Source organism: Bombus fervidus, chromosome 14, assembly GCF_041682495.2.
Source record: "Bombus fervidus isolate BK054 chromosome 14, iyBomFerv1, whole genome shotgun sequence".
In the NCBI taxonomy this organism is placed as follows: domain Eukaryota; kingdom Metazoa; phylum Arthropoda; class Insecta; order Hymenoptera; family Apidae; genus Bombus; species Bombus fervidus.
Window position 1 is genome coordinate 2,545,160 of NC_091530.1, and position 12,894 is coordinate 2,558,053.

At 32.1% G+C, this 12,894-nt stretch overlaps 3 protein-coding genes across 5 annotated transcripts; 2 read left to right on the forward strand and 1 right to left on the reverse strand.

Moving 5' to 3' along the window:
• The first annotated feature begins 1,209 nt into the window (after positions 1 to 1,209).
• Positions 1,210 to 5,662, forward strand: LOC139994074 (uncharacterized). 3 transcript variants are annotated; one of them, XM_072016378.1, is made up of 9 exons: positions 1,210 to 2,491; positions 3,324 to 3,446; positions 3,706 to 3,823; positions 3,891 to 4,152; positions 4,216 to 4,380; positions 4,470 to 4,560; positions 5,140 to 5,276; positions 5,352 to 5,484; positions 5,559 to 5,662. In XM_072016378.1, the coding sequence occupies exons 2-9, from the start codon at positions 3,390 to 3,392 to the stop codon at positions 5,607 to 5,609; spliced, it is 1,014 nt and encodes a 337-aa protein (XP_071872479.1). In that variant the 5' UTR covers positions 1,210 to 2,491; positions 3,324 to 3,389; the 3' UTR covers positions 5,610 to 5,662. The 3 variants fall into 3 exon arrangements, with proteins under 3 accessions (XP_071872479.1, XP_071872478.1, XP_071872477.1); XM_072016377.1 differs by having other exon boundaries at positions 1,210 to 1,931; positions 2,187 to 2,491; positions 5,352 to 5,645; XM_072016376.1 differs by having other exon boundaries at positions 5,352 to 5,645.
• Positions 5,663 to 5,775: 113 nt separating this feature from the next.
• Cbp80 (nuclear cap-binding protein subunit 1) lies at positions 5,776 to 9,419 on the reverse strand. Its single transcript, XM_072016350.1, has 11 exons — positions 9,216 to 9,419; positions 8,636 to 9,104; positions 8,066 to 8,560; positions 7,814 to 7,985; positions 7,532 to 7,737; positions 7,342 to 7,445; positions 7,031 to 7,266; positions 6,780 to 6,958; positions 6,450 to 6,705; positions 6,268 to 6,381; positions 5,776 to 6,185 (listed from the first exon to the last, which is right to left on the reverse strand). Exons 1-11 carry the CDS (start codon positions 9,253 to 9,255, stop codon positions 6,072 to 6,074), a joined length of 2,385 nt encoding a protein of 794 aa, XP_071872451.1. The 5' UTR covers positions 9,256 to 9,419; the 3' UTR covers positions 5,776 to 6,071.
• A 140-nt stretch (positions 9,420 to 9,559) lies between these two features.
• Positions 9,560 to 12,870, forward strand: Rpn1 (regulatory particle non-ATPase 1). The gene is made up of 4 exons (XM_072016349.1): positions 9,560 to 9,771; positions 9,946 to 10,673; positions 10,750 to 12,320; positions 12,399 to 12,870. The coding sequence occupies exons 1-4, from the start codon at positions 9,694 to 9,696 to the stop codon at positions 12,698 to 12,700; spliced, it is 2,679 nt and encodes an 892-aa protein (XP_071872450.1). The 5' UTR covers positions 9,560 to 9,693; the 3' UTR covers positions 12,701 to 12,870.
• The last annotated feature ends 24 nt before the right edge of the window (positions 12,871 to 12,894 follow it).

The window sequence follows — 12,894 nt, forward strand, 5'->3', positions numbered from 1 at the left end:
ACCAATCTAGGAAAAAATTCCCTTGTTTCTTACTATAATCTACGTCTATGTAACTAACATGGCGCCAATTTCAAACGAATTAAGAATCGTTAGCTTTTTATTATATTACATGTGTAGAACGCGTATCATTAGTGACAGACATTTGAATCTTAATTTTGGAGCGATTTGAAATTTTTCAATATTGTAAAAATTCACAACAAGACTTATCCGAAATTTAAATACTCACTAACCATCGAAAAACTTAAAATTTAAAACTTATCAATACTTTCAAAAGTTTGAAGTATCAAATCATATTCAAAGCGATTCAAAACATTCTAGAGAACATCACTATATATTATATACATGTATATACATGTTATTCACATTTAATTGGTGCTAGCAGAAACTAGTGCCAGAAGAATGACACATCTAAAAAGTCGTTACTTTTGACTCGCTGAAAAAGTAATAAAACCGATTTCTTGAAAAATATACCTTCTCTATTTGTATCACTCTTCCGATAAAGCAACGATTTAATTCCTTATTACTTACCGATTTTTTTGATTTTTTGATGTTGTTGAATTTCTATTAATAAAATGAAATTGTTTAAGAAAAGGACGAGATGAGGAGATTCACGTTCTTCATAAATGATTTCCTATATCCTGTTGAGTTATTCGTTATACAAACTACTTTGATTGATATATGAAATGGTAAATAGTTATAATAATTTCACATTATCCATTAATTAAGGATAAAAGGTTAACAGGTTAAAGGCTTAAAATCTATTTGCAGTTGTGTTTGAAGTTGAACCTGAGATTTTGTGAAAAAGATTCTGTGCAAGAATAGGATTTACCCTTACAAGTATCATGGCGTATAGTTCGACTATCGTAAACGTTTTATTTGTCCTTTTAACAACTTCTTTTCTAAAATTAATGCAACACCAATCATCAAACAGGTGTCTTTGAACAAGGGGAGATCTGCTTGACATTATATGCGAAATATAATTTTTGTTTAATATTTTTTGTAACATACTGGTACTTATTTACTCTGATTAAGCGATATCTTTTAAAATATAAGTTACCCTATGTTCTCAGATAAGTAAATAGTGCGGAATAGATTATGACACCATCATCCAATGTAAACATGCTAATTGAGTGCAAATACTCTAAGATCTTATCAATTAGTCAAAAATGATATAACTGAACATACAAACGTCCGCCTCAATACTTACATGCTTCTCTTCATTAATTATGTATCGACAATCGCAGTAATTTCTCTTCTTTTTATAGGACACACAGACAGTCACATCGTACTTCACTGTTCTATCCTTGACAATTTAAAAAACAATAATTGTTATTGTACTTAATATTAGTATTGAAGTGTTACTGAAGTTAACCATCTCTGAATAATTGTATCCTTTACAAAACAGCAGAATTCCCATAAATTTTGGGAATGATGAATTACCATTATGCAAGACCTGCGTAATTATGGATGTCCAGACTATTGAAAGAAAATGTATTTCCACCGTTCGAATTCATCGTTTGATGTTCCTCACCCATCTTTAATAAATTTTGCGTCTGTTACTTTTCCCCCTTTGGATTTATTGAAGCATGTTAAGGCATGTAATTATACCAAGATCTAATTTTTAAAATTTCAGCTATAGTGAAACTTATAAAAATTTACAGACGTTACTGGCGTTCGTTATGATTATCGTCATCGCCATACATAGTATTCTCGTAGTAACATGACTGTCTTGTTTACAGTTAAGATAAAGAATTATATTTGTCGGTACGTTTCGATAGTTAACTCATAAATTGGATTAACACTGCATAGTTAGAAAAGCATTAAATTTATCATATAATTCTGGCAATTTTTACACACTAGTTCAATCCAGTAGTAAATATTATATTAACAATGGATTTTCGCTATCATAAATATATAGTGCAAATTCACACGTACATACATATATAAGTAGATATGATTCACAATGATTTGGCATGGAATATAGTGAATTTCTTGAATCATTGATAAAACTGCAACACAATCTTACATAATATCCTATCGTGTATTATTACCACTAAATATCTTTTTAAACACAAATTTCATGCTATTGTTCTTTTTACAATTTCATCCTATCATTTGAGCAAAGTATCATTCTAGGCTTTTGTTCTAGTAACATCAATTTATTCATACATAATTCGTATTTTTAGGATTACCTCGGCTATGAAGAGAGACACGCAGAATAAGTAAACGATGCCTTGCGTTAATATTTTCGATAGAGTACTCTGAAACGGCCATACCCCGATGATGGACAAAAGACGCTTGTTCAATCGAAAGGCAGGCTGCTCGAAGAAATTCATGCCGATTATCGTCGCGTTTCTTTCATTTCTTCGACTCATAATTGAAGCTAAGAGACGAAGACATAGTATAATATACCGTGACGATGACGAGTAATAAAAAATCGAACGAAACACAAGGAAAATCGACGAAGATTTGCTTGTTAAATTATTAACAAGTTAGTTAATTATTTAAACAGTCACAACGTCCGTCTTCCTACGTTCATTAAATTAAAAAAAAAAAAAACGAGATTTTTAAGTTCTTTAAAAGCTCTCCGTCGAGGTTTTATTCCTTTCATGTTAAAATGATAGATTCGTAGAATGATAGCTAATTAAAGAATATTAGTACTTCTTCTTTTCCTCCTATCATTTTACACAGAACGTTTTACTTAATAGGCGAAACGATCGATTGTTGCTAAACGTCCTGCTAAAAGTAGACTATAGAAAACTAATTCTCCGCAATAGGACGATTTTCATTTTATAGTAAGTTTTAATAAATCCTTTGCGCGGAGAATTTCTTTGACAATGCCGATGTAGACATGCAGTAGATAAAATTGGCAGTGTGATGTGTGAACTAGTTTTATTCTTATGCGTTGACGTTTTTAAAGCGTATAACATTTTTTCCACATATTCTCTTTCTTCTTTATATTATAAGACATCCTACAATTATAATTACAAATAAAAAGTGTGATATAAAAATTACTTAATTGTCCTTCTCGACGAATGTACAGTACTTCACTGAATGAATGATCACGAAACGAATCTACTCGCGATCACTCAACTGATGAAAAATGTCTGAATCTCGTATGATCGGTTGGCGATAAATTAAAGGAATAATTCCGTGCGCTTAATGAATTATTTATATATGAGTGAAAATTTTAATTTTTATAGCAAAATGTGATAATTTGGCATGGAATAGAATTTCATACTTTTCTCAAGCACCAGTATCTCGAATAAGCTTTTATTTATTTGCTTTTGTAATTCAATATTTCATTTCTTTTTTTGTTTTAGATTAGAGGATTATCTAATGAGTGGAGTGTCAACAAAAATGCTATCATCGAATGCATACCACCGTTGATGACAATCTCTCTCTGCTTGTCGTCGCATTTGAACCTAATTTTTAACACGGAAAAGGTACCGTCTCTTGCCTCGTTTACTCTACGAATATTCAGAATTGAAAACGATCAATTAATTTAATTCTATTTCAATCTTTAGTAAGGAATAATATTCTCAAGATGAAAGCAACTTGTTTATCGTTGCAGTTAAAATTTATACGCAATGATTAAAGCACGAGGGGACTTTCAAAAATACGTTTGCAGAGAAATTCCTGTATTCTAGAATAAACTCTTCTTATTTTTATTAAGTAATCTTTTTCTGTTTTCTTTTATTACAGGTCAAAGATGTACTCTTATTCATTAAAAATGATCATAATTATTACATGAACCGCCCAGAAAATAAGATTCTTCAATTTTATACCACGCAAGGAAACAAAATTATATTATATTATCTCTGTAAGTGCATTAGTTCAAAATGAAGAGAAATTGTTTTCATCGACTTTAAAGGCATTTTCCATTTTAGCGTACCTTTATTCGACACTTTTGGCTTTCTTACTGGTACCAACCGTATCACTAGTAATTGATCTCATTGTACCTTCGAGTCATTCCAAAGAGAAAAGCTTACCAGTCGTAGTCGATTATGGCGTGGATACACAACAATATTTTTATTATGTGCTTATACCTGTATATATAGCAATATTCATGGTAGCTATGGTAATTTCTACTGGCTATAGCGCTTACATGTTATACGTCCAACATGCTTGTGCCTTGTTTGCAGTTGTGAGGTAAAATTCATCTCTATTGATTCAAATATTCCGCGACATTTGATCTCAAAAATTTGTTTACAGTTATCAATTAAGAACTATGCACATTTTGGATACAAGTAGCTTAATAAACCTAAAGGATCATCATTTACTCGAAAAGTATAAAAATGTCGAATTATCACAGGAAGAAAAGGCGACGATTTTTAGAAAACTATTACTATGTATAAAAGAACATAAAAATGCAATAAGGTCGATAGTTTATTGTTAATGTATAGTCATTATTTATTTCGTTCGTGTGAGAAATTAATCCATTTCCTTTTTTTTTTTCTTTTTTGTAGATACTCAAATCTCGTGGAATCATTGTTCGCTAAATTTATATTAGCTCAGATGTTTTTTCACATTATCTGTCTTAGCATTGGAGGAGTTGGAGTAGGTATTGTATTTTTACATGCAACTACAGCCTATCCCACAAGACCGTACTGACAATATCTACGAAAATTGATATTTAATGAGGAAGTGATTATTACGCTTTGGCTCATAATATCTTACCATAGCTTACTGAAAAGCATAGAGCTATTCGAAACGAATGCTGTATATGTTAAGCGATTTGAAGCGGTATTTTGCTGGACTGGCCGTTCCAGTCACTTGACGCAAATTCCATATAAAATGTTTGATCTATTATAAAATACAAATTGAAAGAAAAACATATTTTGAAATTAAGTACTTTAATAGATTGCGTTCAAAAAATATGCAGGTCATTATCTGTACCGTACACCGAAGAATTAATAGAAAGTATGCTAAAACATTGCCAAACTGTAATCAATAATGGAGGAGATTGGATTCGTTAGTATTTTAGATGTACTTTCGATTCATATTAAATTTTTTACAAATATATTAATAGAAATATCGCCAGTACGCTCTTGTAAATTAGATGTTGTTGTAAATTACAAAATTCTTCCTTAATTCTATATAATAATAAATAATAACGAAATGCTTTGTTATATTTAGACAGTCTTGAATTTAGGTAATACGGACGAAATGACGCGATTTGGATCACTTGCATTGGCACAGGCTATACATATATTCATTCTTTGTCTTCCTGGACAAAGATTATTAAATCATAGTGAAGAAGTATATGTCGCGACGTAAGAATATTTTATATTTCTGTGATGTTTTCAACTTTTACATTCCAACGGTTAATTAATAACGAATTACTTTAGATGTGAGGTAGTGTGGTATATGTTTCCTAAAAAGTTTCATAATTTATATATGTTATTAATCGCAAGGACTATGATATTCAGCAAAATAACAGCTTTCAAAATGGCGGTCATGTCAATGGAAACGTTTCTCGCGGTAAAAATTTCTTATTGTAACTCTTTAGATAATCGTAATAGTATACGTAATTTTATTATTATTTATATTTTCAGATTATTCAAACTACAATGAGTTACTTCACTATGTTATTATCGACTATATAAACTTAAATGAAAAATGAATATATCTGAGTTATATATTTAATACATACAATATATTTAATACAGAAACTATCAGTATAATATATTTTGTTCTTTGTATTTTTATTTACAATACATACTGTCACGTATGATGAAATATCAGGCAATGTCTTGTTGAAAAGAAATACACTTAAAGCTGGATAAATATATTTACATCACGCATAATAACGCATTCAGCATTTACACATAATGTTATCTTACATATTACATGATATTATGCTATCCTGAAAATCAAATAATTTGTCGTAGAATGTATTGCAATATAAAAATTTCCTCCTCTTAGTTCTAATTCGTCGATTCCGTCATGAAAAATCACAACGTGTCTAACAATGATTATATAAAATATTCAAAAGTTGGAAATTAGATTCCCAACTTTTCAATAACATAAAATATATTTAACATAACGATTACTGTAGAAAATGACATTCATGCTCGTAGAGAAACAAACTGATGGAAAACGTCCAAGATATGTGGATCCAGATCTGGTGTAAAAAGTAAAGTTTCTAATGTCGATGAATACTTTTGAACTTGCTCATGATGCTGTTAATAAGAGAAAAAACAATTAACATTATGTGCAAACAAAACAGTACATTTTATTTTTATCATTTGATAAAAAGCTTACGGTTAAGAACACTTGCTGTAGTCTGCCTATGGTCCATTTGTACCAGTGAGTATTATAATCTATACCGTCAGTATCACAGCGTCCTAAATGTTCCGATAGGATCATTATAAAACGCTGAAAAAAGATATTAGTGAATATCTTTTTTATTTCTATAATAGTAATAATAAGATAATTATATGTACCTGGAAAATGATAAGGAACAAATTTTTCTGATCTGCTTGAGCTGTTTCCAGCTTTTCCTCCATTCTTTCTACAACATCTTCTGAAGGTTTTTCCCTACTCCTGTCTTTATTATTGTCTTCATCTTCTGACGATGAACCTGACCTACTTTCTGCTCTCCTCAACTTCTCACGAGCTTCCGCTAATTCTGTGCTTAACTTTGTTACATGTTTGTTTTTCTTTCGGATTGTTAAATGAAGAATTTCCCAAATATATAATCTATAAAGACGATATAGTAAATATAAATGTTGTTAAATATTTTAAAACAGTATTGTTTATAAAATTATACGTACTTGGTAAATTCTGGCACCATTTCTTTAGAAAATATCCAATTTGCGATTGCACTACATTCAATAATACCAGTTTTCAAGAATTTATCAGTCAAGACTACCATCATTTGATAGTGATTCTTCCATAATGCATACATATTTCTCAAAATACATATTTGAGCTTCTTCAGTTTCGGCAAGAACCTGAAAATACAAATTTATTACACCTGTAATTATTTTTGTCAGATTATAAATATTTCTTGTTCAAAATCTTACTTGAAAAACATAATGAAATTTTCCTATTGCTGCAAAACTGTGACTAAAACTTTTTGAACCTAAATTCAATAATGTTTGTACAAAAACATCAATTTTCAAAGGATTGAAATTATTCGTTTCTTCATTTTCTCTAGGACCTGGTAACGTATTTAGTACGTTGAGAACTTCTTCTGGAGTACATTTACGTCTTATGGAAACGACCAATTCATGAGCTGCTGCTGTGCCCGGAAGTGAACCTATAGAACAATTTTTTGTAGACAGGATTTTTATTTATTATCTATAAATAATATTATTAAAAAATTTGTATTTACTGGCACCCTCTGAAGTATATTTATAAATAGGCTCTGGAGGTGCTGGAATTAAGTCAGCGTACGATCCGGGCATCATATCTCGTATTCTTTGGTAATATGATAATCTAAGTATAAATTATAAATAAAATATTATTTTTATGAACTTATTTATATCACTAAAACGTTTCCATGATTAATTTAACATATTTACCGTAAAGCTTTTAGAAGTACCTCTCGAATAAATTTTGGTCGAGGATGTTCTGGATCACGTTGCAAACAAGAATCCCAATCTTCCCAGGACCAACGAAACTGAAAATTGCTTAGATGGTACGCAAACCACCATACGAAACGATCAAAAGCAGTAGCGGCCATACTGTCTATGCGACGGAATAAAATTTCTGTTGCTTGTGCCAAAACCTACATTAACGTAAAGTAAAAGTTAAGATAAATATTTGAATTTATATTTATAATGTAATGATGCTTATCATTTTACTTGTGGCATTGTTGATGGTTGTAATTTGCAAAGTTCAATCAAAATCGACCCATAGCATATTTCTAAATGCTTTGGAGCTGGTAGTCTAAATAATTCACCAAATATTACTTCAACTATACAATAATCCAATGGTATTTTTGCTTTATATGGAAAGTTCAATAGTTGGGCTGCACTGTAATTCATTACACGTGAATATTTAATTTCAGAACAAAAATACCGAAAAAAAACTAGATAGGGGTAGGAAATATGTACCAATCTTTTCTTTCAAAGAAATAATTGTTGATAATTTGTTTTAAATGTTCCTCTATAAGAAAACGTTCTATGGCATGGCTTCCAGGTAATAACGGTCCTTCAGCTGGACAATCTGTGTAATCAAACATACGGAAAACTACCGTAGGTAGCGGGTAGGAATAAGATTCATGATGCGGCGGTGGCATTATAGTAGGTAAATTGTGTTGCAATGCTTCGCATAATATTGAGTCGAAAGCAAGATATGGTCTAGGAATATGTTTTTCTGCCCAATTGTCTTGCCTAAGTTTCCTCACTTGAGCCCATAAGCAATCTAAATATTCTTCCTGAGGGTGAGGTGTATCACTTGACCATATCCTTAATGCTGCTTGATGCTTTTTACTTCTTTTATTTAAAAATATCTCTATTGTAACCATCAAATGGTCTAACTCTTGTTCCTTTTTTTCATATAATTCTCTTCCTACCCATGGTAATGTTGATAATACAGCATAGACATACCTATAATAAATGATAATAAATTAATATATTTTGTTACTCTCATCCACAAAATCACATAGAATACATTTTACATACCAATCTCGTCTTACTTGAGGTACACCATCTTCATTAGCAGCATCTAACATATTGTCAAACAATTGCATTAAAGATCCACAAGATAAAACATGACAGTTTACTAAATCAGCTAGAAATCTTAATGAATATCTAGCTACATCCCATTTACAAGCTTTCAATGCATCTTTAAAGTTCTTTACCATGTAGTCAACAAATTCACCACCAAAATTAAAGTTCTTTGCATTCAACAACCCAACAAGAGTGGTATAAATTGTACATTTCTCTGGCATTCTAATTGCACATTCAGTCAGAATCCTAAGTATTTTGCTGCGAAATAGTCCAAGATCAGCTTCTAATACTGAAGCTAATCCTTCAAGATTGCTCTCTAAGGATGATGTAGATTTTTCTCCTACTCTTAGGATGAGAGATTCAAGTCGATCTTCAATCTCTTGATTCTCCGATACCCTCCTGCGTTTCTTATACGCCCGTTCTATAAAATTTGTATAAAAATAGAATATATGAGTATAAAAAAGTAATTTTTTCAACATGTACAATTTTTAATTTTTTAATTAATGGTAATATAAGAAAAAAGAGAATTTACCGTATCCATCTTCCTCTTCATGTACTCTTCTGCGACTCATTTTTTAAAAAATTGAATATATCCTGTTAATCAGTCGTAACGTTTACAACGTGATTTATTTCAACACGATTATATTTCATACAATTATACTGTAACTATAAATTATCACTGAATAACTAACTCTTCAATTTTCCACATTCAATCCGTGTTAAACTTAAACCAGACTTAAACACAAAGTGATACATAGATTACTATATTTCTTATATCAATCGTGCACTGTACAGTCGTGGAAGTCGAACGACCATCTGGTGGAGGAACTGGAAACCTTCGTCAGAAATGCAAAAATTGATGTTACAATTCTATCACATCTCTAACCCATGATGAATAGTGGTGACTCGCAAATAGGGTCTACATTTATTCTAACCTACGCTCCAACTAGGATCGAAGAGTGGATTGAGTTTTATATTTTGCAATCATTTTAAGTGATAATTGAGACAAAATGCCTGAAAGCGTGAAAGTGGAGTCAAAAACAAACAAAGAAGTCAGAAGCGGAAAAGAGGAAGATAAAAATGAATTGGTGAGTTGTAGTTTTTGTTGCAGGATTATTTCAAAATAACATTTTCAACAGTAGAAAATACGAAAAATAAATAGGAACGTATCTGATTTTATTATAAATTTAAATAAAATTCTCACTATATAAAAAAATGTAACTTTAATATTATAACATTTATTTACTCTAATATTTTTTTAGTCTGAAGAGGACAAACTTTTGCAAGAAGAGTTAACTCACCTTGTTGAACGTTTGCAAGATCCTAATACAAGTTTATATTATCCAGCTTTAGAGTCTCTACGTAACCATATCCGTGCATCCACAACATCAATGACTAGTGTTCCAAAACCTCTTAAATTTATGAGACCTCATTATGATACTATGAAATCTATTTATGAAAAGATAACAGATGTAAAGTCTAAGGAATTATGTTCTGATGTAATTTCTGTCCTTGCTATGACTATGGGTGAAGGTAGAGAATGTCTTAAGTATAGACTTACTGGGTCCGCTATAGCCATTGGAGAATGGGGACATGAATATGTTAGGCATCTATCAGGAGAATTAGCTGGTGAATGGGATGAGCCAACAGACAATGCAGAAGCTATTAGCAAAAAACTAATAGCTCTGGTACATGAAATTGTACCTTATAACATGGCCCACAATGCTGAAACAGAAGCTTGTGATCTGTTAATGGAAATTGAAAGGCTAGATCTATTGGAGCAATATGTAGATGAAAGTGCATATCAAAGAGTTTGTTTATATTTAACAAGCTGTGTACCATATGTAGCAGATCCAGAAAATAGTACTCTGCTTCATGCTGCTGCCAAATTATATAGGAAGTTTGGCCAGTACCCTCAGGCTGTTAGGCTGGCAATGCAGCTGAATGATTTACCACTTATTGAAGATATATTTACAAACTGCACTGATCTGTAAGTTAAGATGCTATTAAAATAAATATTTTAAAAAAAACTGTATTAATATATATATATATATTATTGTTTTTAGTTCTGTCCAAAAGCAACTAGCATTTATGCTAGGTAGACAGCAAATTTTCTTGGAACTTCCAGAATCTACTCCAGAATATGATGATCTAGTTGAAATCATGTCCAATTCTTTGTTGAATTACCATTTCCTTAATCTTGCGCGTGAATTAGACATAATGGAGCCAAAAACACCAGAAGATGTATACAAGTCACATTTGGAAAATTCTAGATCTCCATTTGGGGGTGGTCAAGTAGATTCAGCAAGACAAAATCTTGCTGCAAGCTTTGTTAATGGTTTTGTCAATGCAGCTTTTGGTCAAGATAAACTATTGGTTGAAGATGGAAATAAATGGTTGTATAAGAATAAAGAACATGGAATGCTCAGTGCAACAGCATCCCTTGGTCTTGTACTATTATGGGATGTTGATGGTGGTTTGACACCGATAGACAAGTATCTTTATTCTTCTGAAGATTACATCAAATCTGGTGCTCTATTAGCTTGTGGTCTGGTCAACTGCCGCGTAAGAATTGAATGTGATCCTGCATTAGCACTTCTATCTGATTATGTATTACACAGCAGTAACACAATGCGTATTGGTGCAATTGTTGGTCTTGGATTGGCATATGCGGGTTCGAATCGGGAAGCTGTTTATGGTCTTTTAATTCCTGTACTTAGCGATCCCAAGTCTAGTTGGGAAGTCATAGGCGTGGCAGGTCTTGCTCTAGGAATGGTAGCAGTAGGTTCTTGTAATGCTTACGTTACAACAACCATAATGCACGCCCTTATGGAGAAGTCAGAAGCAGATTTAAAAGACACGTACGCACGATTTCTACCTTTAGGCCTCGGATTGTGCTTTTTAGGGAAACAAGAAGCGGCAGAAGCTATAATAGCAGCCCTAGAAATAGTACCTGAACCTTTCAAATCAATGTCCACGACTTTAGTAGAAGTGTGCGCGTACGCCGGTACCGGAAATGTTTTGAAGATCCAACATTTATTGCATATTTGTTCTGAACATTACGAACCATCCAACGAGAAAGAAGACAAGAGCGATCGTAAAGATAAAGATAAAAAAGAAGAAAAAAAGGAGGATAAAGCGAAGGACCTCAGCTCAAGACAAGCAATTGCCGTGCTTGGCATTGCTTTAATTGCCATGGGAGAAGAAATTGGTGCTGAAATGGCGTACAGAACATTTGGTCATTTATTACGTTATTGCGAGCCTGTTATCAGGCGATCCGTTCCACTCGCACTTGGACTCATATCAGTCTCCAATCCAAAACTGAATATACTCGATACATTATCTAAATTCTCTCATGATAGTGATCCGGAAGTAGCGCATAATGCAATTTTCGCAATGGGTTTGGTCGGAGCTGGAACAAACAACGCAAGATTGGCTGCAATGTTAAGGCAGCTTGCTCAATTCCATGCAAAAGATCCTAACAATTTATTCATGGTTCGCATCGCACAAGGTTTGACGCATCTTGGAAAAGGAACTTTGACATTATCTCCGTATCACAGTGATAGACAAGTATTAAGTCCTGTAGCACTTGCTGGACTTTTAGCTACCTTAATTGGTTTCCTCGACGTAAAAAACAGTAAGTATTTCAATCTTTTTTAGATATTGTAATTATTTAAGATGTATTAAATAACTATGACTCTATTTTTGTTTTCAGTCATTCTAGGTCGATCTCATTATTTGTTGTACACGCTAGCAGTTGCAATGCAACCGAGGATGTTAGTAACATTTGATGAAAAATTAAATCCTTTAGCTGTACCGGTAAGGGTAGGTCTTGCTGTAGACGTTGTGGGTCAAGCGGGAAAACCCAAAACGATTACAGGTTTCCAAACACATACAACTCCTGTTTTACTAGCATATGGTGAAAGAGCAGAACTTGCAACCGAAGAATATATACCTTTAACACCCATCATGGAAGGTTTCGTAATTTTAAGGAAGAATCCAGACTTTATACCTTAACTATAAAGCAATTACATGGAAAAAATATTTTATATAAGTTCTAGTATAACATATAATGAAAACTATTGCGTGTATGCAGTTGATTTTTTTCGTATATAATTCATAATTTAAATAGATCTAGAGTAATCAAATTACCGTGGATTTATTTTTTACGAGTCACTGAAACACTTGACAATGAATAAACAAACAGTTTT

Excerpts from the sequence above, each read along its gene's own strand:
- LOC139994074 (XM_072016376.1), top strand. The coding sequence starts at position 3,390 with ATGACAATCTCTCTCTGCTTGTCGTCGCATTTGAACCTAATTTTTAAC. Across the intron at positions 3,447-3,705 it reads TAATTTTTAACACGGAAAAG|GTCAAAGATGTACTCTTATT; the intron begins GTACCGTCTCTT and ends CTTTTATTACAG. Across the intron at positions 3,824-3,890 it reads AATTATATTATATTATCTCT|CGTACCTTTATTCGACACTT; the intron begins GTAAGTGCATTA and ends TTTCCATTTTAG.
- Cbp80 (XM_072016350.1), bottom strand. The coding sequence starts at position 9,255 with ATGAGTCGCAGAAGAGTACATGAAGAGGAAGATGGATACG. Across the intron at positions 6,959-7,030 it reads AATTTCATTATGTTTTTCAA|GTTCTTGCCGAAACTGAAGA; the intron begins GTAAGATTTTGA and ends TTGTATTTTCAG. Across the intron at positions 6,382-6,449 it reads TGTTCCTTATCATTTTCCAG|CGTTTTATAATGATCCTATC; the intron begins GTACATATAATT and ends ATCTTTTTTCAG.
- Rpn1 (XM_072016349.1), top strand. The coding sequence starts at position 9,694 with ATGCCTGAAAGCGTGAAAGTGGAGTCAAAAACAAACAAAGAAGTCAGA. Across the intron at positions 9,772-9,945 it reads AGGAAGATAAAAATGAATTG|TCTGAAGAGGACAAACTTTT; the intron begins GTGAGTTGTAGT and ends ATATTTTTTTAG. Across the intron at positions 10,674-10,749 it reads TTTACAAACTGCACTGATCT|TTCTGTCCAAAAGCAACTAG; the intron begins GTAAGTTAAGAT and ends TATTGTTTTTAG.